Source organism: Martes martes (assembly GCF_963455335.1).
Source record: "Martes martes genome assembly, chromosome: 3".
NCBI classification, from domain to species: domain Eukaryota; kingdom Metazoa; phylum Chordata; class Mammalia; order Carnivora; family Mustelidae; genus Martes; species Martes martes.
The window spans coordinates 167828915-167850691 of record NC_137890.1 but is presented as its reverse complement, the minus strand read 5'-3'; the positions used below and the strand labels follow the sequence as shown (position 1 = coordinate 167850691).

General features: G+C 47.3%; 1 protein-coding gene across 1 annotated transcript in view; it reads left to right on the top strand.

Moving 5' to 3' along the window:
• Positions 1-810: 810 nt before the first annotated feature.
• Positions 811-21777, top strand: part of CYP27A1 (cytochrome P450 family 27 subfamily A member 1) — a 35412-nt gene continuing 14445 nt past the window's right edge. The window contains exon 1 of the mRNA XM_080798645.1: positions 811-1643. Within this exon, the coding sequence (XP_080654771.1) occupies positions 1380-1643 (264 nt within the window). The 5' untranslated portion in view covers positions 811-1379. The remainder of the gene's footprint in view (positions 1644-21777) is intronic.

The following is a 21777-nucleotide window of genomic DNA, read 5'->3' as shown; positions in this document are numbered from 1 at the left end:
CTCAGATCTTGGTGGAACCTCCAAATGTTGTACCCGAGTTTTCGCGTCCGAGAGACCACCAAGGAGCCAACGCCGATGCAATCACACGAGGGTTTATTCGACAAGCTTAAGCTTGGGCCCAAGTATACCTGACGCAGCAGAGTAGGGACTTGGACCCCGAGCTTAGTTAAGGCAGGGGTATTTATGGGTTCCTGTTACTAAAGCAGGGTGGGGGTCTTTAGAACTAAAGTAGGGTGGGGCTTTCTGAAACTAAAGTGAAGTAGGGGAGAGTTCAGCCCTTGGGCACAGGGGTCTGAGATGGCTGTACTTATGCTAAGGCTAAACCTGAAGGTGGGATGGCCTTAATTTTTCTCAGCCTCCACACCATCCTGCTTTTAGCTTTCTGAAATAGAAATAACGTTTCAATATATTTTGAATATATAGGAGACAAAGGATTCATGAAACGCTACTCTTTCTTCTTGGCAGGATTTTCTGGACCATTTTACTCTTTTCCATCTTATTAAAAAATAATTCTGGTCACAGTCCCTAAATCCGGGCTCAACCTACAGCTGGCAAAACCCTGCCTTAGCTGATTTAGGAATGTGGAGGGAACAGAATTGCATTAATAGACATTTAATATTTAAATTTGTTTGCTTGTCTTTCACCGGCCAGGAATCAGATGACCTTGAACAAGGGGCGGCTTTTCTTTGCTGTGCTCTGCTTTGTTTCCTTCCCCCCCCCCCCTTTTCTTTTCTCTCCTTGCTGGGAGCTCAGACTCCTGGATCAACTCCGGGGGTTTGGGGCGGAGTTGTGGGGGTGGTGGTGCGCATTAGGAAAAGCCAGCGGCTAGTTCAATCTCAGCAGCTGGTTCCTGCTCTCAGGCAAGTGAGGAGCACCGGGGCGAGGGCGCTGTGCGGTGGCGAACCTGTAGGTCAGGCAAGGACCGGGCTCGCTGGCTGGGGCCTCCCGGCCTTGGAAGCGTTCCGGGCTTCCAGAACTTTGCTGGACTGCGAATCAAAACAGACCAAAGAACTTCACGTTCTCGCTGCGAGTCCGCGTAAATGCAAGGTGGGGAGTCGCGGCAGCGGCGGGCGCCGTCGGCGCTCTGGGCCGGGGGGGGGGGTCTCGGTTAATCCCGGGGCGCATCCTCTGCAGTGGCGTTGGCCGGCGCCTCCCCCGGGCCGCAGGCCTACCGCTGGAGGAGGTGGCGTCTGTGTGTTCGTTAGGTCCCGTTGGAGAGACCGACGACCGCAAGGGAAAGTGAGCAGTAAGGGGCCTGGCCGGCTTTCGCCCGGCCCACTCCCGGCCTCTGGCGCCCTTGAACCCGCCCCTCCGGGTAGATCTCTGAGCGGGCTCCAGGTGCTCTTCACTCGCGGTCCAAAGGCGCGGCGGCGCGGGCCATGGATCGCGTGGCTGCGCTGCGGAGCGCGAGACTGCGGTGGGCGCTGCTGGGGCCGCGGGTGGCCCTCCCGGGCCTCTGCCCATACGGGGCCAGAGCCAAGGCCGCCATCCCCGCCGCGGTCCCGGTTACCGCCGAGACTCCTGGAAACGGGCCTGGCGACCAGAGACTGCGGACCCTGGAGGAGCTTCCCGGGCCCGGACCGCTGCGCTTCCTCTTCCAGCTGTTAGTGCAAGGCTACGTTCTGCGGTTACACAAGCTCCAGGTAACCGAGCCGGCCTCGCGACAGGGGAAAGGGGGAGTGGGGGGGAGTGAGCACCAGGATGGAGGAGCAGGAGAAGGAGAGATGTTGGACAAAAAAGTGAAGGACACGAAAATTTAGCTCAGGACCGACTGGAGCTGTGGTCCTAGGCTGGACATCGGTAGGGATCACGTGTAAAGGGTAGACAGAACTCTTTGAGCTGAAATGAATAAATCCAGAGTGGTAGGCACCAGGAAGGGGGCACCAGGGAGGAGGCGACTTGGGAAGCCAAGTTCAAAATGCACAGAGGTTGAGAGAGGCGGGAACTGTCTTGGCAACAGAATGGCAGGTCCCAGTGTCTACCCTGTCAGATGTGGTAGAAGCACTATTTAATTCTGGGGTGGTGTTGGCTACCACAGACTTCTTCCAAAGGAAATGGTTTTGGGGAGGATTATGGACATCTAGCAATTTGCAAGATAGGTTTTTCCATAGGGAGAAAAATGTCACTTCTGGGGATTGAAAGCAAAATCGTAGACGTTCAGGAAAAGGTGCATTTTGTTGCTGTTGTTATTATTAAGGAATCAATGTCCAGTAAGGAGAGTTTATTCAGGGGAATGCTGAGGCAGGGATGGATGGATATCCCACTGCGAATGGACAGAGACTAGAAAACCCAATGTGGGTTAAGGTAGAGAGGTTTTAGGAAATGAACTGAAGAGATTCAGCTGGGATCTGTCTTCCGAATGACTATTACAAAGTACAAACGCACCGACTCTGCCCCAGGCATTTTTTCCAAGGGCTGGGATTCACTGGGAGGCGGCCAATGTCCTCATGGTTTATATGCCCCCTTGTGGGAAGAAGGAGGACAAGGGTCTGAACAAGTCAATAAACTGCTAATTTCAGAAAGGGAACTTGAGTGCGGTGGAATGGACTAGACTGGAGAGGTAGAGAGGGCCTCAGGGGATGAAGGCTGGGGAGTGGCCTGAGCCGACCTCCAGACAAAGGTGGACCAGGATTGTGGATGAAGGCAAAAATGACTCTGGGGTGTTGAAGCACTAACCGGACTAATTTCAGAGCCTCTGCTCCCGCTGGGCTGCTGTCCTCTCCTGGGGCCTTCTCTGTTAGCTCCTGTTCCTGAAACTGGGTGGGCAGCTCCCAAGGTACTCAGAGATGGTTAAAAAAGCATTCCTTCCAGGCTCAGCGTCAAGAAACCAAGTAAGCCAAGAAACCACAATCCTGTAAACTTTTCCTATGTGATTTAACCTCTGGAAATGTGAGAGGCCCAGTGAATGCCCCAGGGGTGGGGACTAAGGATTTCTCACCACTTCTTAGGGAGAGTTTACTGCAGGGTTTTGCTTAGGATTTTCTCTGGAGCAGTAACTACCAAAGAAATTCTAGACCATCCGAGGAGGTGTATACACGGAGGAAGCAGGAGAAAGCCGGGAATGCGTAGCCTTTTATTTTATTTTATTTTACTTTATTTAAAATTTATTTATTTATTTGAGAGAGAGAGAGAGAGTGCCAAGGGAGAGGCAGAGAGAGAGAGAGAATCTCAAGCAGACTCCACTTGGAGCGTGGAGCCCTGAGATCATGATGTCAACTGAAATCAAGAGTCGTCTGTTTAACCGACTGTGCCACCCAAGAGCCCCAGGCATGTGTAGCCTTTTAAAGGAGCGGCCAGGGCTAGGATCCAGGAGAACCCCCTGGCCTCCAGCCCCTAGATCCCAGAGATCTGGAGTCACATGAACCTTCCCAGGGCATCGATGGAAAATACATTAGCCCTTCTCATGACCTGTGGCTGGTGTGAGTTCATAAAGAGTGGAGGGCTGCACATCTATGAAACCCAGTTAGTACCCCTACTGAGAAGGAGGATACATTTCAGGGACCCACACTGTATCAGTTCAAATTTATTTGGTTGCCACTCCCACTGGCCTCAAGTAGGCTTATTGGCTCCTATAACCAAAAAGTGTAATAGTTGGGTCCCCTTAGCTATGTAGTTTGCTCTGGACATTCATGAGATGATCAAAGCTATAGTTTTGTTTTTTGGCATGTGCCTTGGCTCCGCTGTCTTGCAGAAGTTAGATGACTGACCTGGGCTAACTACCCATCTCTGAACCCATCACAGTGGCCAGAGACATACTCTAATTAGCTTAGACATGTGCAGGCTCACCCCTAAAGCTGGGATTGGGGTCCCTCCCACCTAAACCAGGTGAGTACTGCACAAGGCATACGAGTGGAGTTGCTCTAAGGGCAGCTGACCGTAATATCCCCTGTACCCTCAGTTGTCAAAAACCATGTATCACATGCAAAAATCATAAAATCAGCTCAGGGAAGCATTGTAGGACTCAAGGGATAGGGATTGGAACACGTGAAAATCGTGCTAGTCCATAAATGCCGTTCCCTTCTCTAGCTTAACTAAAATAATACCAAGTGCTGGAAAAATGAAATGTGAATGTACGTTAAATTTATATGTAGATTTAAATTAATTTCTTTCAAAGATGTCAGCCAAGAGAATGACGAGACTGGTTATATATTCCATTGCTCTAATTAGGGACTGTCTCGACTGGGGACCCCTCGTGTGCCCCACAGTGTCCTGTGCGCATAATTGTCATTTCATGTGCATGTTTCTCTCTCTCTCTCTTTTTTAACATTTACACATTTTTTTTTCTTATGGTGCGAACTCTTAAGATCTACTCTCTTAGAAACATTCAAATGTGTCTTAAGTATTAATCATTAGAGTCACCAGGCTGAGCATTACATCCCCAGGATGAAATTTATTTTGTATTTATTTTGTATCTGGAAATCTGTATCTTTTGACCCCCTTCACCCATTCCGCCCCCTCCCACCTGCGGCTTCTGGCAGCCACCAGTCTGTTCTGTGTATCTATGAATTTGGTTTTGTTTGCTTTGTTTTTAGATCCCGCATGGAAGAGAGATCAGTCAATATTTGTCTTTCTCTGACTTATTTCACTTAGCATGATGCCCTCAAAGTCCATCCATTTGTCATAAATGTCGAGATGATCTTCTCTTGTGTGGCCGAATAATATTTCATTGGATATCTACCGTAACTTCTCTACCAATTCATCCCTTAACGGACACTTAGATTGCTTCCAGGTCTTGGCTCTTGTAAATAATGCCATGAGCCATGAGCACGGGGTGCCTAGATCTTTTTGGTAAGTATTTTTGTTTTCTTTAGATAAATACCCAGAGTGGAATTGCTGGATTACAGGGTAGTTCTATTTTTGATTTTTTGAAGAACCTCCCTAGGGACTCTACCAGTTTGCATCCCCACTGAGAGGACGCGAGGGTTCTCTTTTCTCCACGTCCTCACTGACACTTATAATCTTTCGTCCTTTGGAGGTTCATGCTTCTTTTTTTTTTTTAAATAAATTTTTAAAAAAGATTTTATTTATCTATTTAAGAGAGAGTGAGTGAGAGCTTGAGCAGGGGTGGAGAGAGGAAATGCAGAGGGAGAGGGAGAAGCAAAATCCCCACCGAGCAGGGAGCCCAACGTGGGGCTTGATACCAGGCCCCTGGGATCATGACCCGAGCTGTAGGCAGATGCTTAACCAACTGACTCCTCCAAGTGCCCCTTTTTAAGGTTCATTCTAACAGGTGTGAAATGCTATCTCACTGTGGTTTTGATTTGCATTTCCCTGATGATGAATGATGTTGAGCGTCTTTTGCTGTCCCCGTTGGCCATCTGTATGTCTTCTTGGGAAAAATGTTTACTTGGATCTTCTGCTCATTTGTGAGGCTGATTGTTTTCATTGATATTTTCTATTATCTTTTTAGTCTCTATTTTATTTCTTTTCATCCTGATCTTTGTTGTTTTCTTCCATAAACTAACTTTGAGATTAGTTGCTGTTCTTTTTCTAGTTCTTCAAAGTGTAAAGTTAGGTTGTTTATTTGAGATCTTTCTTATTTCTTTCTTTTCTTTTTTTAAAGATTTTATTTATTTATTTGAGAATAAGAGAGAGAGCATGAGAGGGGGAAGGTCAGAGGGGGAAGCAGACTCCCCACTGAGCAGGGAGACCCATGTGGGACTTGATCCCAGGACTCCAGGATCGTGACCTGAGCCAAAGGCAGTCTCTCGACCAACTGAACCACCCAGATGCCTGTGAGATAGTTCTTGTTTCTTGATGTGGCATCTATCACCATGAACTTCTCTCTTAGGATTGCTTTTGGTGTATCCCATATATTCTGGCTTTCACCACTCTTTGCATCCTTTCCTTAAGCCTGCATTCCCATTCTCCACCAGACATGAGCATCAAAGGCCAGATGATCCAGGACCTTCTGAACCTAACAGGCTTCATTCTGCCCAATGCAGAGGGTGTCATGTCCCGCTCCGGCAGCCCCAGTGCCAGGTCAGCCTCCTTGCCTGGCCAGCAACATGAGCAACCTCCTGGGGACTGTGGGAAGGAACGGGGCCTGGGTGCCCCCTCCTGCTCTGTCTCCCGCGCTGTGTACTCTGCCCCTGTAATTTACGTAAGCACCACGGCTGTGTCTGTGTCCCTAAAAGCATGTTTGATTCCCCAGCTCAGGAATCTTCACAGGGCCTGGGGAATCAGCTTTTAACTCTTCACAGGGACATTTGAGGCCCTGGCCTCCTTTTCCCAGGTGCCCCCTTCCTCTTTTAAGGTTTAGGATGCTCTATTTCCATTTTCATTTGTCTTTAGGTGTTTTTTGATTTTTCTCTTTTGGTTTCTTCTCAGTTATTCAGTAGTCTGTTGTTTAATCTCCACATTTTTATGAATTTTCTAGGTTTTTTTTTTTGGTAATCAATTTCTAGTTTCATACCCTTGTGGGCACAAAAGATGCTTGGTAAGATTTTAATCTTCTTAAATTTGTTAAGACTTGTGTTGTGGCCCATCATGTGATCTCTCCTGGAGAATGTTCCATGTGCTCTCGGAGAAGAATGCGTCTTCTGTCGTGTTTGGATGGAATGTTCTGGAATGTTCGGTGTGAGTCTGCTAAGTCCCTGTGTCATTTGAGGCCAGTGTTTCCTTATTGATTTTCTGTCTCGATGATCTGTCCAGGGGGATATCAAATTCCCCTACTATTATTGTATCGCTGCTATTTCTCCCTGTAAGTCTATTAGTATTTGTTTTACATACTCAGGTGCCCATGTTTTATACCATCGCCTGTTTATGGCTTAGGGCTGATAAGTTCTGAGGGCTGGGCCTGTGTCCTTCCCACCTCTGTATCCCCCAGTGCCAGACACAGTCCCAGGTAGAGGGAAGGTTTTCAGTAATGTTTAATAAAAAACAAATTTCAAGGGGTGCCTGGGTGGCTCAGTGGGTTAAAGCCTCTGACTTTGGCTCAGGTCATAATCCCAGGGTCTTGGGATCAAACCCGAATCGGGCTCTCCGCTTAGCGGGGAGCCTGCTTCTCCCCCTCTCTCTGCCTGCCTCTCTGCCTGCTTGTGATTTCTGTCTGTCGAATGAATGAATAAAATCTTTAAAAAAAAAAAAAATTTCAGGGGCGCCTGGGTGGCTCAGTCAGTTAAGCGTTAATTCTCGACCTTGGCTGAGGTCATGATCACAGGGTGGTGAGATGGAGACCCTCCTTGGGCTCTGTGCTGGTCGTGGAGCCTGCTTGAGATTCTTTCTCTCCCTCTGTCCCTCCCTGCTCTCTCTAAAAAGAGAAAAAATATTTAAAAATATGAAAACCAATAAATTTCATGTAGCAGCCACAGGACTGTGACCGATACTGAGCAGTGGCTCCCTCTGGTGGCAGACTTCGTGAGACTCGTCAGCTCTATGGTCTGGCTTGTGTGACATTAGTTGGAGTGAAGAAGAGAAAGCGATGGCGGTGGGCAGAGCGAGTAAGCCTGACCCTTCAAGTCTCAGCTTTTCAAGTTCAGAAGCTAAATTGGCAAATTCAGCATGGGCAGACTATTAGGGACTGACCAACATTGGCCAAACCCACAGAAACAAATTGTGAGTCGGAGTGGCCGTGTATTTATTTACTAAGGACGCCGGTCCTCTGGGGGATCCTAATACTGAATCACATAGAAACCCTGTATCCCAGTTATCTATTGCTGTATAACAACATAATGGCTTAAACCAACGTATTGTTACATTCCTGATTTTGTGGGTCAGGAATTTGAGCAGCGCACATCAGAACTGACTTGCCTCAGCTTCACATTGTAGTAGGGCTTCCGTTTGAATGGTTGGCGATGGCTGGGATGGCTCAAGCGGGGCCGTATTTCTGGGCCTTGCGCCTGGCTTTTGGCTGGCTTCCTCAGTCTTTCCCCATGTCACGACTCCTGGGCCTGGAATTTCCAAGATAGTTTCTTCAGTTGCATGTTTGGTGCCTGGGCTAGTTTGGCCACATCAGCTGAATATCTTTCTCTCTCTCTCTCTCTTTCCGTGTGGTCAGCCTGGGCTTCCACACATCATGGTGGTCTCTGAATAGTCAGAGTTCTTGCAAGGTACTGGCTTCCCCCAAAGTGAGTTTCCAAGAGCTGGAAGGTGGACATGGCCAGTTTCTTAAGACCTGGGCCTGAAAACCAACACAGTGTCATTTCGACTGTATTCTACCCATCAAAGCAGTTACAGAGCCCCCCAGTTTCCAGAGAAGAAGACGTAGACCTCACCTCTCGATGGGAAGGATGTCAACGAATCCGTGGTCGTCTTTAATCCACCACATCCTCTTCTAGGATCCAAGTACCTAGGGGAGAGAAAAGAGTCATTACGTTAGTGGTGCTTGGTGTCCAGAGGCTCCAGAATGAAAGGAGCAGAACTGCACGGAAGGCAATTTCATCTAGGCTTTGGAGAAACCTGGTTGAATGGGCCTCTCTGGTGCCTGTCCGTTAGATTAAGTCTCTTTCTCTTGAGAGATGAATGCTGCCAAATTCTTCCTTCTTGGCTCCTCTCTTCTGGGTTCCGTAATGGCCACTCTCATTCTGTTAACACATTCTTTCTTCGGTTTGGCTAATACCATTGATTAGATGGATTTTCTGCTCCAGGACTCCTGTTACCATCCAGCCTTTCAGAGATTATCCTCTAGTTACCTTGAGTTGGCTCTCAGATGCATCTGGCAGACAGAGAGGTTGTCCTTGAGACTATGGTCAAATTGGGTGGATGGCTTTTAAGCCACAGGGATGGGAAATTTGAAACCAGGTATTAAGGTCAAAGGTATGAATCATACCAACTTAGCAATAGTTGTTAGAATTTTTTTTTTTTAAGATTTTGTTTATTTATTTGACAGACAGATCACAAGTAGGCATAGAGGCAGGCAGAGAGAGAAGGGAGGAAGCAGGCTCCCCCTGAGCAGAGAGCCCAATGCGGGGCTCGATCCCAGGACGCTGGGATCATGACCTGAGCCAAAGGCAGCGGCTTTAACCCACTGAGCCACCCAGGCGCCCCGGCTGTTAGAATTTTTATCTTACAGATAAAGTTCTCTGGTCAAAAGAATACTGAATAGTCAAGGTAGCGATACTTCCGATTGGGAAAGCGTAGAATGACATACGTGTCCTGGTAAGGGACTAATTAATTATAGTATCTTCATATGATGGAATTTTATGCAACCGTTAAAACAGATCGCAGCTCTGTATATTAATATGAATTGCCTGCTAAGAGATGGGAAGAAAGTAAGGCACAAAACTAAATATATGCATGTATATGTTTAGTAGGTGCATGAAATCTCTCCAGGAGGACGCGCAAGAACTTGGTAATGAGTGGTTGCCTCTATGTGGGGGTCTTGGCATTGGAGAGAGGAGTTAGGAGGAAGTCTTATCTTTTACTGCGGGACTGCTCTGGACCTCCACCAGGTTTTCTCTGTTACAACGAGAGGACCTATTACCATTAAAACAACAACAGCCGAAGAACAGAAAGCAGGAGATAAGTGCATGGCTGACTGCGTGCTTCCTAGTGTAACATAGTATTTTGAGGTCCTCTGATGGCCCTTCCCCTCGCACCCTTGTTTGGCTCTGGGTCCTTTTGATTTCCACCTCTGTGCTACACCCTCTTTCCACTTCTGCGTCCGCTGCTGATGGCACATTCCTTGTTCTTGGGATACTCTCACTGTTCCACTCAATACCAGCTCTGCGTGTAGGCAAAGTGCGCTCAGCTCAGCACACCGTGGGTTTGCTTTGGGGTGGAGGGAGGGGTTGAGCGGTGCTTTTGTCTCTACCCCACAGCCCCTCTGAGGGAGCCCCAGGTGCCTTGTCTTGAATCACCCACTCCCCTCAGCCTGTTGTTTGTCTAGAGTGCTAAGTCCTAGGGAAATTCTTTTTTTTTTTTTTAATGTATTTTTTTCTTTTCTTTTTTTTTAACATCTTAATTTTATTTTTTCAGTGTTCCAAGATTCATTGTTTATGCACCATACCCAGTGCTCCATGCAATACGTGCCCTCCTTAATACCCACCACCAGGCTCACCCAACCCCCCATCCCCCCTCCCGTCCAAAACCCTCAGTTTCTAGGAGTCGCAGTCTCTCATGGATCGTCTCCCTCTTCAATTTCCCCCAATTCATCATCACTAGCCGTCAGGGAAATTCAAATCAGAACCACATTGAGATACCACCTTACACCAGTTAGAACAGCCAAAATCAACAGGACAGTCCCAGGGAAATTCTTACTGGCCTACAGTGCGTGTCTTTGTAACTTACAACACTTCTGCCTTCTTGCATAAAAACAGACATTTTTATGATTATTGAAGTAATGGATGCACACATGCACCACATTTTTTTTTTGCAACCTTGTTTGTAAAATAAAAAAAATCAGAACCATGTTAAATGCCCATGAGCAGGATAAAGAAATTGTGTTATAGTCCTACAATGGAACAATATAGGACAGTCATAACGAATGCACAAGCTTTTAATGTACCCATATATAACTCAAAACAGGTTGACTGTAGAATGATCGGTACAATAGAATACTATTTCTGTAAATTAAAAACCACATAAAAGTACCATAGGCTGTCGCTGGACACATATATATGTAGTAAAATTATTTAAACATTGACGGAAAGAATACATTTCAAATTCAGAATAGTGATTGTTCTGGGAAGGGAGAGCAAAGGGAATGGTAAGAAGGAGACTTGGAAATGTTTTCTTTTCTTTTTCTTTTTTAAATGTTTTCATTTTTTAAAAAGATTTGAGGGGGCGCCTGGGTGGCTCAGTGGGTTAAGCCTCTGCCTTCAGCTCAGGTCATGATCTCAGGGTCCTGGGATCGAGCCCCGCATCGGGCTCTCTGCTCAGCGGGGAGCCTGCTTCCCCCTCTCTCTCTGCCTGCCTCTCTGCCTGCTTGTGATCTCTGTCTGTCAAATAAATAAATAAAATCTTTAAAAAAAAAAAAGATTTGAAACAAATATGACACATAGTAACGGTTCTTAATTTTGGTGGGTGGATGCGCGTGTATTTATAATATTATTTTCTTTAACTATCCAGTAAAATATCCAGTAAATATTCATAATAAAAAATAGAAGCAGTCCCACTCATCCTAAGTCCACATGGAGCCACTGGCTTGGTCTGATCTCAGAGACCATTCAAGGCCAGGTTGAGAGCAAGGAGGACTCGGGAATGCTGTTAATTATTTAGCACCTTCTGTCTCTTGGAAATGTGAATTCCACTTGTGGGAGGGGGTTGGGGCTAAATTCCTGACAACACTTTGACCGTCCTGAGACAGGACTATCCCAGTGGGGCTCCTCTTCACCTCTGACCCCGAGTGGGCCTTCTTTCGGCCACACCTGTCAGTGGAAGCAGAGTGGCCCGTGCTGACCGTTCCCTCCCTCCTTCTGTCTATCCAGCTGATGGCTGCCAACTTTTAGGGGCAAGCTTGTTGCTACCGGCAAAATAGTACGTGGAGTTTGTGAGTTTACTTTTGCAAAGTAAAAGCTATTTCCTTGCTGTTTTCATGTTTTCTTTTTTTGCTGTACCGAGAGCCTCCCTGAGGAGTCCACTAGTCAGTACACGGAACAGGCCCTTAAGTAGGAAAACAGAACATTGCCATGTGGTATCAATTTTTCCTAGTGGAGATTTTAGGTGATTTTAATGTTATTTTTTTTTCCTCTTGGGACAGCTTTATGGAGGTAGAATCACGCGCCCTATCATCTATCCCACTGAACAATTACAAGACTTTTTGGGGATTCCCAGACTTGTGCGACCATCACCACATTAATTTTAGAATATTTTCATTGCCCTGGAAAGAAACCCGGGGCTTTCTAGCGTCACCCGGCCTCCATTCCCTCATCATTCCCTGGCAACCACTAATCCATTTTCCCTCTCTGTGGATTTGCCTATTCTGGGAATTTCATATAAACAGGCTCACTGGCTATGTGGTCGATTGTGAAAGGCGCCTTTGACTTAGTGAGCTGTTTTCCAGGTTTATCCTCGCTGGGGCCTCTATCAGTCCTTTGTTCCTTTTTACGGCTGAATAATATTCCCTCACAGGCTATGCCCCAATGTGTTCTTTTACCCGTCTGTTGATGGAGGTTTGTGGGGTTTCCACTTTGGGGTTTGGTTTTTTTTTTTAAAGATTTTATTTATTTATTCGACAGACAAAGATCACAAGTAGGCAGAGAGGCAGGCAGAGAGAGGAGGAAGCAGGCTCCCTGCGGAGCAGAGAGCCTGATGTGGGGCTCGATCCCAGGACCCCGGGATCACGACCTGAGGCGAAAGCAGAGGCCTTAACCCACTGAGCCACCCAGGTGCCCCTGGTATTATTTTTTGAGTTTTCAAGGTACACATAACTGTCAAAGAGAAGTGCAGGAGACATTCGTGAAAGTGGTAAAAACAGATTTTCCTCAGTAATGCGTGACAGGAGGGGAAAGAGATAAATTCCCTCTGCTTTGTGAGGCGGTGGGGGGTATGACTGGGCGTTTTAAGAGGAGAGTGAGGGAGGGGAGAGCGGGACGGTGGGGGCCTGAGCAGAGTCAGGGAAATGAAAAATCACAAGCAGGAAACGGGGTGTTTGGTCCATGTGAGACTCATCTGGTTTGTTAGCCGGGCTTATCAGAGTTCGACTTCTACATTTCCTCAGGGACTGGACACAGGGGCCTTATTTTTAGGTGTGGGCTGGAACAAACAGGAAATTCTTTTGGCAGCCTTGGGTTTTCTTAGCCAGGTCTTTCTCCGAGGGATGAAGGTCATCCGAGGGATGCTACTCTGAGCTGTTAGAAAGTGCTCGAGTCTTTCTCAGCCACAGCTGAGGCCTAGCTGAGAAGAGGGCTGGGAGAGCCTGACCAGAATCCGGTTAAGGAGCAAATCTCTATCACAACCCAAAGCTGGGTTTCCTAACTCTTTTTGGGTCCCCGACCTAACAAGATTAAAAATCTGAAAGCTATGGCCCTTTACAGCAGCAAAAAATGAGTCTGTATACAACATATTACATACAATTTCAGCTTTCCCTCCCCACCCCCAGCCTGTTTGCACACCCCAGGTAACCATCCCCTGCCTAGAGGCGGATTAGTACATTCTAGGCACCATGCCTAAAATGTGAGCAATGGCCATTATGACCTGCCTTGAGTTATTGACCTTACCATATGGCTAGCCACAGTGTACCTTGGGGATCAACTAATAGTATAGTTCTCTTACTTATTTAACTGATGAAATGTCAAGAAGAAAAAGCAAAGCTAAAGCCCGACTGATGTAATCAATAAAGATACAACAAGCCACTTTCGGGTTTAGACATTTGATGGCTTACATAGTGCAAGGAAAAAGAGGCAAAGGTCCCAGCTCCCCGTGAACCCTGTCCCACACATTCAAAAGGACGACACTGAAACTTTGCCCACCAGATGAGAGCAGTGTGAGTTACAGGGTACCCCATTGCTGACGCGTTCCTTCTAGATGGCAGCCAGGGGCATTTCTACTCTGTGGCTCTTGTCGGGGTAGGGGTGAACCGAAAGCCAGCACTTCATCAGAACCTGGGAGGTGAAGAGAAACTGTTTCATGACAGCCTCCCAAGGGAGATTAGGAAGGCGAGTGGAAGATCCCTTATAGCAGCTCCTTATGGAACATTCTCTCATATTCCAGGAAGATGGCAGAGTGTTCTGCCAAAACTCCTAAGCTATGGCTCGAGTCATCGAGGGTGTGGATGTGTACGGGGCTGCTCCGTGATTCTCCCCTGACCTTTACATATCCAGATATAAGAGAGAATTCTCGGGGATGGGAACACCCTACCAGATAAACAGTCCAGTTCTACTGATAGGAGCTCATCCCAAATTTCTCCCTTATTTACCAATTACCATTCTAGAACCTTCCCGATCCCTGACAGCAGGACCCTGAGGAGTCGTCACCTCACAGTCATAACCGTTATCGGCAACATCTGTTAATGCCCAAGAGTGGCAAACATAGCTGAAGGCAAGGGAAGCACCAGGTTAGAGTCGTTCACCCCGACTCTCCTTGCTGTGTCCGTATTCCAGTAGGCTTGGTTTTCCAAGAGGCAGGTGTGGGAAGAAAAATGGTAGAATGAGAAGAGTTAATGATGTGGCTGGGGTCCCCCACAGCTTATCCAGGCTTCTCGAGAGGATGGAAGGGGACCTGTACAGGCTGTGTGCCAGGCCAGGCCAGCACTGGTACCCCTTGCTCTGTGCCCCCACATTTCCTTTACTGCTGGACTGTCTAGCGGATAGTCCGGACGTATTTGCCAGGCTTCTTTGGCTTTGTGTGCCAGAGTCACTAGCCCTTGTTTGGGGGCCCAGTCTTGAATGGTAGATGGATTACTGTGCCCTGGTGCAATGGTGTACCCAGGTATCTATAGGGTCCCTTCAGGGGCATCACAGGTCCCCTCTGCTTGCTGGTTCCACTGATGTTCATCCAAGGAAACCTTTGCCACGGGCATCCTCTTGGGTCTCGGACAGAGGCTATGGGTCTTGTGTGATCTTCCACTATATTGTTCCTTCCCAGAGAGCCTGAGACGTGTCCATTTAGGCATTCCGCTGCTAAGCATCAGCCCGCACTGTCAGGAATCAAGGGAAAATGTAGCAAGGTGCATTTGGGGAAGGCTTTTCTAGAATAAGTAGCACAGCTCACAGCTCTGCGTGTTGAACAGTGAGGGTTCTCTTTTCCATGCATGGTTGTAAGCAGTTTTCTTTGGGGCCACATAGCAGCAGCAGCCCAGTATCCCTCATGGCTCTCAACATAGCTCATCTGTCCGTGAACCAGGCCCAGTCTTTGTCAAGGACCTCAGTGTGGAGAGGCCCCCAGGAAGTCTGAGGGGCTGGCCTAGACCCTGCATGTGAATCAACACATCTGGAGGACAACTGACCACTGAATGGCTGGTGGATGACTTCCCCACACGAACTACTGCCATCTATTATGGGATGCTTGTTAGGCCATGCCCACCTTGTTGGGCTTCTCATTTCCGACCCATCTCACGAGAGGGACGCCAGATTGAGCCACTGTGTGGAACTCTGTGTGCACTAGCTCTTGGCAACAAGCCAGTGACAGTCTCTCACGTGGGGTATTCCTGGAGCTGATGTCGGGCAAGGGCCATGTTCTAAACCCTAGAAAACCATCTTCCTGTGGCCACATCATTTTGCTGCAGAGCTCAGCATGGTAGTCACTGACCTGTGTGACTTGAATGATGTGTGAGGGTTGACCAAGTAGAATGGTAGTCTGTACTGTTGCATTCTTTGTGTTTTAAAAAAATTCATTCATTCATTCATTCATTCATTCACTCATTCATTTATTTTAATGATCTCTATATCCAATGCAGGGCTCAAACCCATGACCCTGAGATCAAGCATCACAGGCTCTTCCCACTGAGCCAGCCAGGCACCCCCAGATTGTTTTCTTAAGCATCATGTTTGTCTGTACCAGTTCTTTGATCGAGACAGTGATCTTTCCTTCTACCCCTTCCCTTTCCCTGGAATCCTGTACTGCTTTATTGATAACACACAACTGAGCTGAGAGAACAAGGTAGACCCCTGGTGGTCCACTCAACCCACTAACACTGTTCTGATCATGGTGCTTCCCCATTGGGAACATCCATTTCAGTGCAGAGAAGCGTGAAATGTCCTGAACACATCTATTCCCACAACACATTCAGTAGTATCCATGACAACCACTGGAGTGTGTATTGGCTCAAAAAAGGCTCACCCACGATGATTGTTGATTTTCTGTGTCATCTTGGCTAGGTTATGATATTTGGTGAGACTAGTCTAGGTATTTCCATGAAGGTATTTTATAGGTGTGATTACCATTTAAATCAGTACCCCTTGAGTAGAGCAGTTACCCTCTATAATGTGGGTTGGTGGGCCTCATCAAATCAGTGGATGGCCTTAAGTGAAAGGTTTAATGTCCCTAGAAGAAGGAAATCTGCCTCCAGGCTGCCTTCAGACTCAAGACTACAACATCAACTCCTGCTGGAATTTCCAGCCTTCTGCTCTGCCCTATAAATTTGAGACTTGCTACCCTGCACAACTGCATGAGCCAATTACTTAAAATAAATCTCTCTCTAGATATACATATACCCCCATGGTTCTGTTTCTCTAAAAAGGCCTGATTAACGTACCCACAAAATTATATCAGTCTGTCGTCCCATCTGAGAGTCACTTCCAAATCCAGCTGAAGTCATTTTTCAGCCATGCCCCTGGGTATTTCTCAGCATCCTAATGACTTGTGCCCAGAGGCCAAAAAGGCTGAAAAATTCTGACAACCTTGGTTGCCGTCAAGTCCCGAACACATTTTAGCCAATGAGTGCATAAGGACCCTGTTCTTCCTCAGGGAAGGAGGGACTTGGGCCTCTGCCCTAGTTGTGTTTGTTCTTGAAGGGGCTAAGGTCTGGGGAGAGGGGCAGAGTGGAGGCCCCAGTCTGTACCGCTCCAAACCACCCAGACCTCAGCAAAGGTGCCCAGATCCTCTCGGCCCTCCTTCTGTTGGTCCACAGTCAGTGCCGATGGTGACTGGTGATTCTCCCCTCCTAAAACCTGGGTCTTTCAGTTCTGGTAGCGAGAGAGAATTTCCTTCCAGGGCAAACTGTCAGTTTGTGACGTAGTGAACCAGGTCCAGATGGTCCTACATCCTGGATGCCCGTGTTCCTATGTTGTCCCCATGTGTTCATTGTGTGGGGGTCGCCATAACAAAGGATAACAAGACGAGCAGCTTAACCAATGGAGATGTGCTGTCTCATGGTTCTGGAGGCCAGAAGCCCCGAACCAAGGTATTGGCAGGTTAGGTTCCTTCTGAGGGCTGTGCAGGGAGGATCTTTTCCAGATCTTTTTTCTTGCCTGGTAGAATGCCTGTCTTCATGTTCGCTTGCCAGTCTCCCTGTATGCATATGTGTCTGCATCCAAATATCCTTTTCTTAGGACATCACTCATATTCGATTTGGGCCCACCCTATTGTTCGCTGGATTACTTCTTTATTCTATTTTAAAATAAGGTCACATTCTGCGGTACTGGGTATTGGGACTTCAACATATGAATTTGCAGGGAGGGCACATTTCAATTCATAACACGCCCCTCTCCCCTGCTTAGCTGAGGGGCTTTGACCTTACTTTCTGTCTAGGCTTCCATTCTGGGAAGTTCGTTGCCCAGAGACGAATAGTTTTCCAGCATCTGTCTTTGGGGTGCAGGAGCAGATTTATCTGTCCCCTAAAGCCTGATGGTGCCCATTGAACAAACAGTTTGATCTCAGCATAAGTGACTAGTTCTGATCATCTGGGCACTCATGTTTTCCACTATAAATCCAGCTGTGGTTACAATGTCCCTACGGGAAGTTATGGCTTCCTCCCTTGTCATCCCTGGGTGCTTATCAGATGATGGTTTCGTCATGGATGGAAGGACCCAGTGCAACAAGCCGTGATCCATCTTCGTCTGTCTTTCCTTCATCAACTGAGGTGTTCATGCTCATGGCGGGAGTGTCTAAGGAGCATGGGGTCCGTCATTAAGTGACATGTTGATTTCCATTCCTTCTCATCTGGTGGAACTGGTGTGGTTTTCTTTTCTTTTTTTTTTTTTTTTTTAAGATTTTATTTATTTGTCAGAGAGAGAGAGAGCACAAGCAGCAGGAGCAGCAGGCAGAGGGAGAAGCAGGATCCCTGCTGAGCAAGGAGCCCGATGTGGGACTCTATTCCAGGATTCTGGGATCATGATTATGACCTGAGCCAAAGGCAGATGCTTAACTGACTGAGCCACCCAGGTGTCCCTGGTGTGGTTTTCTCGTCTGCTGCCTGGAGTGACCAAAATTCCAGAGTCTCATTAGGCTTTTTCCCAAATCTTTCCAGAATTTTCCTTTCCTGCTCATTGTAAGAGGGGACTTCAGTGTATCTCTGAGCAACTGAGTGCCCTTGATAACAAGGCATATTTTACCTGTAGCCACAGCCAGCTGTCCGATGGAAACAGTGTTGCTTTCCTTGGTGATCCAGAAGAGTAAGGAACAACTGTGGAGTGCTTTTTAACCATTTTGTGAGGCCCTCTCCCCTTTTGCTCTAAAAACCAACACAACAGACCAGGGCTCTCAGAGACCATGGTCAAAGACCCTTGTCACTTTGTCACTAAACAAGTCCACCGGGTCTGTGACTGTCTACCAGGATCCTATCACAGACTTCGCTAGCTGGCCTGTGGGGTCTCACTGTCTTTTTCCTAAAAGGATGCTGACCTCATCAGCTTTGATGAGCAGGGTTGAAAAACCCCACGTAAGTCAACCTGTCAGAAGCAATGGGCTGACACCCACCCCGATGCTATGTGGTTCTTTTTTACAGGGGCAACTTTTTTTTTTTTTTAGATTTTTATTTATTTATTTGACAGAGAGAGAGAGAAAGCACAAGCAGGGGGAGCAGCAGGCGGAGGGAGAGAGAGAAGCAGGCTCCCTGCTGAGCAGGGATTCCCAGGTTCATGGCCTGAGCCTAAGGCAGATGCTTAACCAACTGAGCCACCTAGGCGTCATGCAGGTGCAACTTTTCTATCAGGAATATACTGCTTTTTAGTTGGCAAAAGATGGCCGTTTTTCTCTGGCTGCCAGAGAGATTCCATGCTGTTACCCTACCAACATTGTTTCCAAAAGTACTTGGCAGCCGGTCATTCCTTCTGAGACCTTCAGCTTGCCGACCAACAAGATGTCATTATACAATGAAAAGTTGAGACATCAGAGGAATGTTCCTGACACTTTAGGAACACTGTCAGGGAGACGTCTCAATACCGGCGGCTCATTTTGCAACAGTTTATAGGAGGAGTCGACTCATGGACCTCTCCCGGAATCACTTTCCCTTTTGTTCTTGCTTGGCCGCCATTCGTGTTCCAAACCATCAGTCGCTTTTTTTGTTTTTTGTTTTGTTTTGTTTTTAAGATTATTTATTTATTTATTTATTTGACAGACAGAGATCATAAGTAGGCAGAGAGGCAGGCAGAGAGCGGGGGCAGGGAGCAGGCTCCCTGCCGAGCAGAGAGCCCAACGCGGGGCTAGATCCCAGGACCCTGGGATCATGACCTGAGCCGAAGGCAGAGGCTTAACCCACTGAGCCACCCAGGCCCCCCCGCATCAGTCACTTTTTACAGAGACTCAGACCAAAGGGTTTAACTCAGGCGCTTCAGGAAGTGGGCAGTGGCTGGAAGGTCAGGGGAAAAGGAGCAGTGCAAGGGGACAGCTCCAACGGAAGGACAGCTTTGCAGTTAATTTCAATTTTCAGTGGCCTTTTTATTTATTTATTTATTTGAGAGAGCGCGAGAATGAGCGAGAATGAGCGGGAGCGGGGTGCGAAGGGAGACAGGTAGAGAACTCAAGCAGACTCCCTGTTGAGCCGGGACCCCGCCCTGGGGCTCCATCTCATGACCCGTGAGGTCATGTGACCTGAGCCGCGAGGTCAGCTGACTGAGCCACCACAACACCTTTTCAGTGGCCTTTTATTAACAGGATGGAGAGGATGGTGGGAAGACCCATGCTCCTCTGCCTTCTCTCTCCTGTTCTGGCCCATGCCATCCGCCGGTGGGAGGACACTTCCCCACCCGCCCCTCAAATGCACTTACGTTCCTAGATCTTGGGTTCTGCTTTATCTCCAAACCTGACCACGTGGTCCCCATTCTCTAAAAGGGTATTGTAACTTTACCAGCCCTATGTTGGGCACCAGCTGTGGCCAGTTCACACATTAGATTAGGCAAGGCCAAGATGTAACCAATTTTTCTGGTAAAGATTTCGACAGTTCATTACTTACAGTGGGAGTGAAAAGAATAAGCCAAAGGTGGCAGCTCCCCAACGTCGTTGTGCCACGCACGCAAAAGGACGGCCCAGAAACAAAAGGGATGGATAACGTAGTGTGAATTGCAGCATACTCCATGGTGGGGTGGGGGGGTCCTTCTCCATTGCAGCTTGGGGGATTTATACTCTGTGGCTCTTTCCTGAGGGGGGGCGGGGCAGAAAGCACACAGGTCAGCAGAGCCCAGAGGAGAAGCTGTTGGTCTCCTGACAGCCTTCCAGGGGACATGGAGGGGCAGGTGCTGGGTGGCCTCGTGGTGGCTCCTGGTTGGCCGCCTGTCCTCTGGCGTCCCGGGAGGGTCACAGCTTGTTCAGCCCCGAAGACCTAGAGAAGGCTGACTTCCAGCCTTTGTGTGTATGGCAAGGTCAGGAGGGTGCCACAGTGAAGCTGTCATCCAACAAAGTGACAAAGCCTGTTAGTGTTGGGGCTGGAACTGGAACAAAGTCTCCCACCAGGCGGTCCCTGATCCTGGCACTGATCTTGCCAGCTGTGGATGAGGGAAAAACACATGACAGCAACAGGCACTTTTTTGCTGTAAAAATTACTCTTGTTTTTTTGGGGAAAAATCACATGAATGTGAGTTGTGTGCTAATTATTTATGAGTGCATACCACCTGTAGGAGAAAATGTCATTTCGATGTGGCTGATGTAATTTGCAGGCTATTCAGCAATATCTGCACACATACATATGTGTTTGTTGTAGAGAAATCAGAAGATACAAAGACACAGAAAGAAGAAAATCCAAAGCGTCCATGATCCCCAAACCCTGCACAGGTCACAGTGCCTTGTACATGTAGGTGCTGGATAAACATTTGTGAAATGAATACATAAATACACACCTGATCTTAGTGATAAGTAAGCATTATCCCCGTTTGCTTATCCTTGGTGAATAGATTTCCACACCTTCCCCGATGTGTCATTAAATATATATACATATGTGTGTGTGTGTGTGTGTATACACACAAAGATTTTATTTATTTATTTGACAGAGAGAGTTCACAAGTAGACAGAGAGGCAGGCAGAGAGAGAGGGGGGAAGCAGGCTTCCTGCTGAGCAGAGAGCCCGATGTGGGGCTGGATCCCAGGACCCTGAGATCATGACCTAAGCCGAAGGCAGAGGCTTAACCCACTGAGCCACCCAGGTGCCCCTATATATATATATATTTTTTTTAAATGAAAGCATACCATATATTGTCTTTTGCAACCTGCCCTTTATTAAAAATAAATATGGGGGCTCCTGGGTGGCTCAGTTGGTTAAGCGACTGCCTTCGGCTCAGGTCATGATCTCAGGATCTTGGGATCGAGCCCCGTGTGGTCGGGCTTCCAGCTCAGTGAGGGGTCTGCTTCTCTCTCTCCCTCTGCTCCTCCTCCATGCTCATGCTGTCTTTCTCTCTCAAATAAGTTTTTTTTTAATCTAAAAATAAATAAATATGCATACTTTCTATATCAACAAACACTTCTACAACAATTTTTAATGGCTGAATGGTGTTCTGTTGTATGGCTTCACCAGAATTTGCCGAACCTTACCATTATATATTTAGATTTTTTTTAATGTGCAAAGCTTTCACAAATATATCTATCACTAAATATCATGCCTGGCCTGATTTCGTTCCGCAGAATAAAGCCCTAAAATGGAATGGTTGTGTAAAAGATTTTGTTCAGAGGTTTGATATGTATGGACTGCCAAATTATCACTTAGGAAAGTTGCAAACACAGGAGTTTTGCACAACAGAGGGCCCTCTCAGAGACTCTGCTTCTGTGTTCTTTCTGGAACAAACCAACCAACAAATACCCGTCAAAGCTTAATCCTTTGTCCTGGGTTAGGAGCTGACAGCAGAAAGGAAAGGTTGGTCTGGTTCTCTTTCCTCCTTGATCTACAAGAGAGAAAACCTTGGACCCAAAGAAGAACCAACTCAAGCGAACATTCCTTAGCCTCTTTTCTGTTCTCTCTTTTCCGAGGGGCTACTCTTTTTAAAAAAAATTTTTTTAATTTATTTGACAGAGAGACAGCAAGAGAGGGAACACA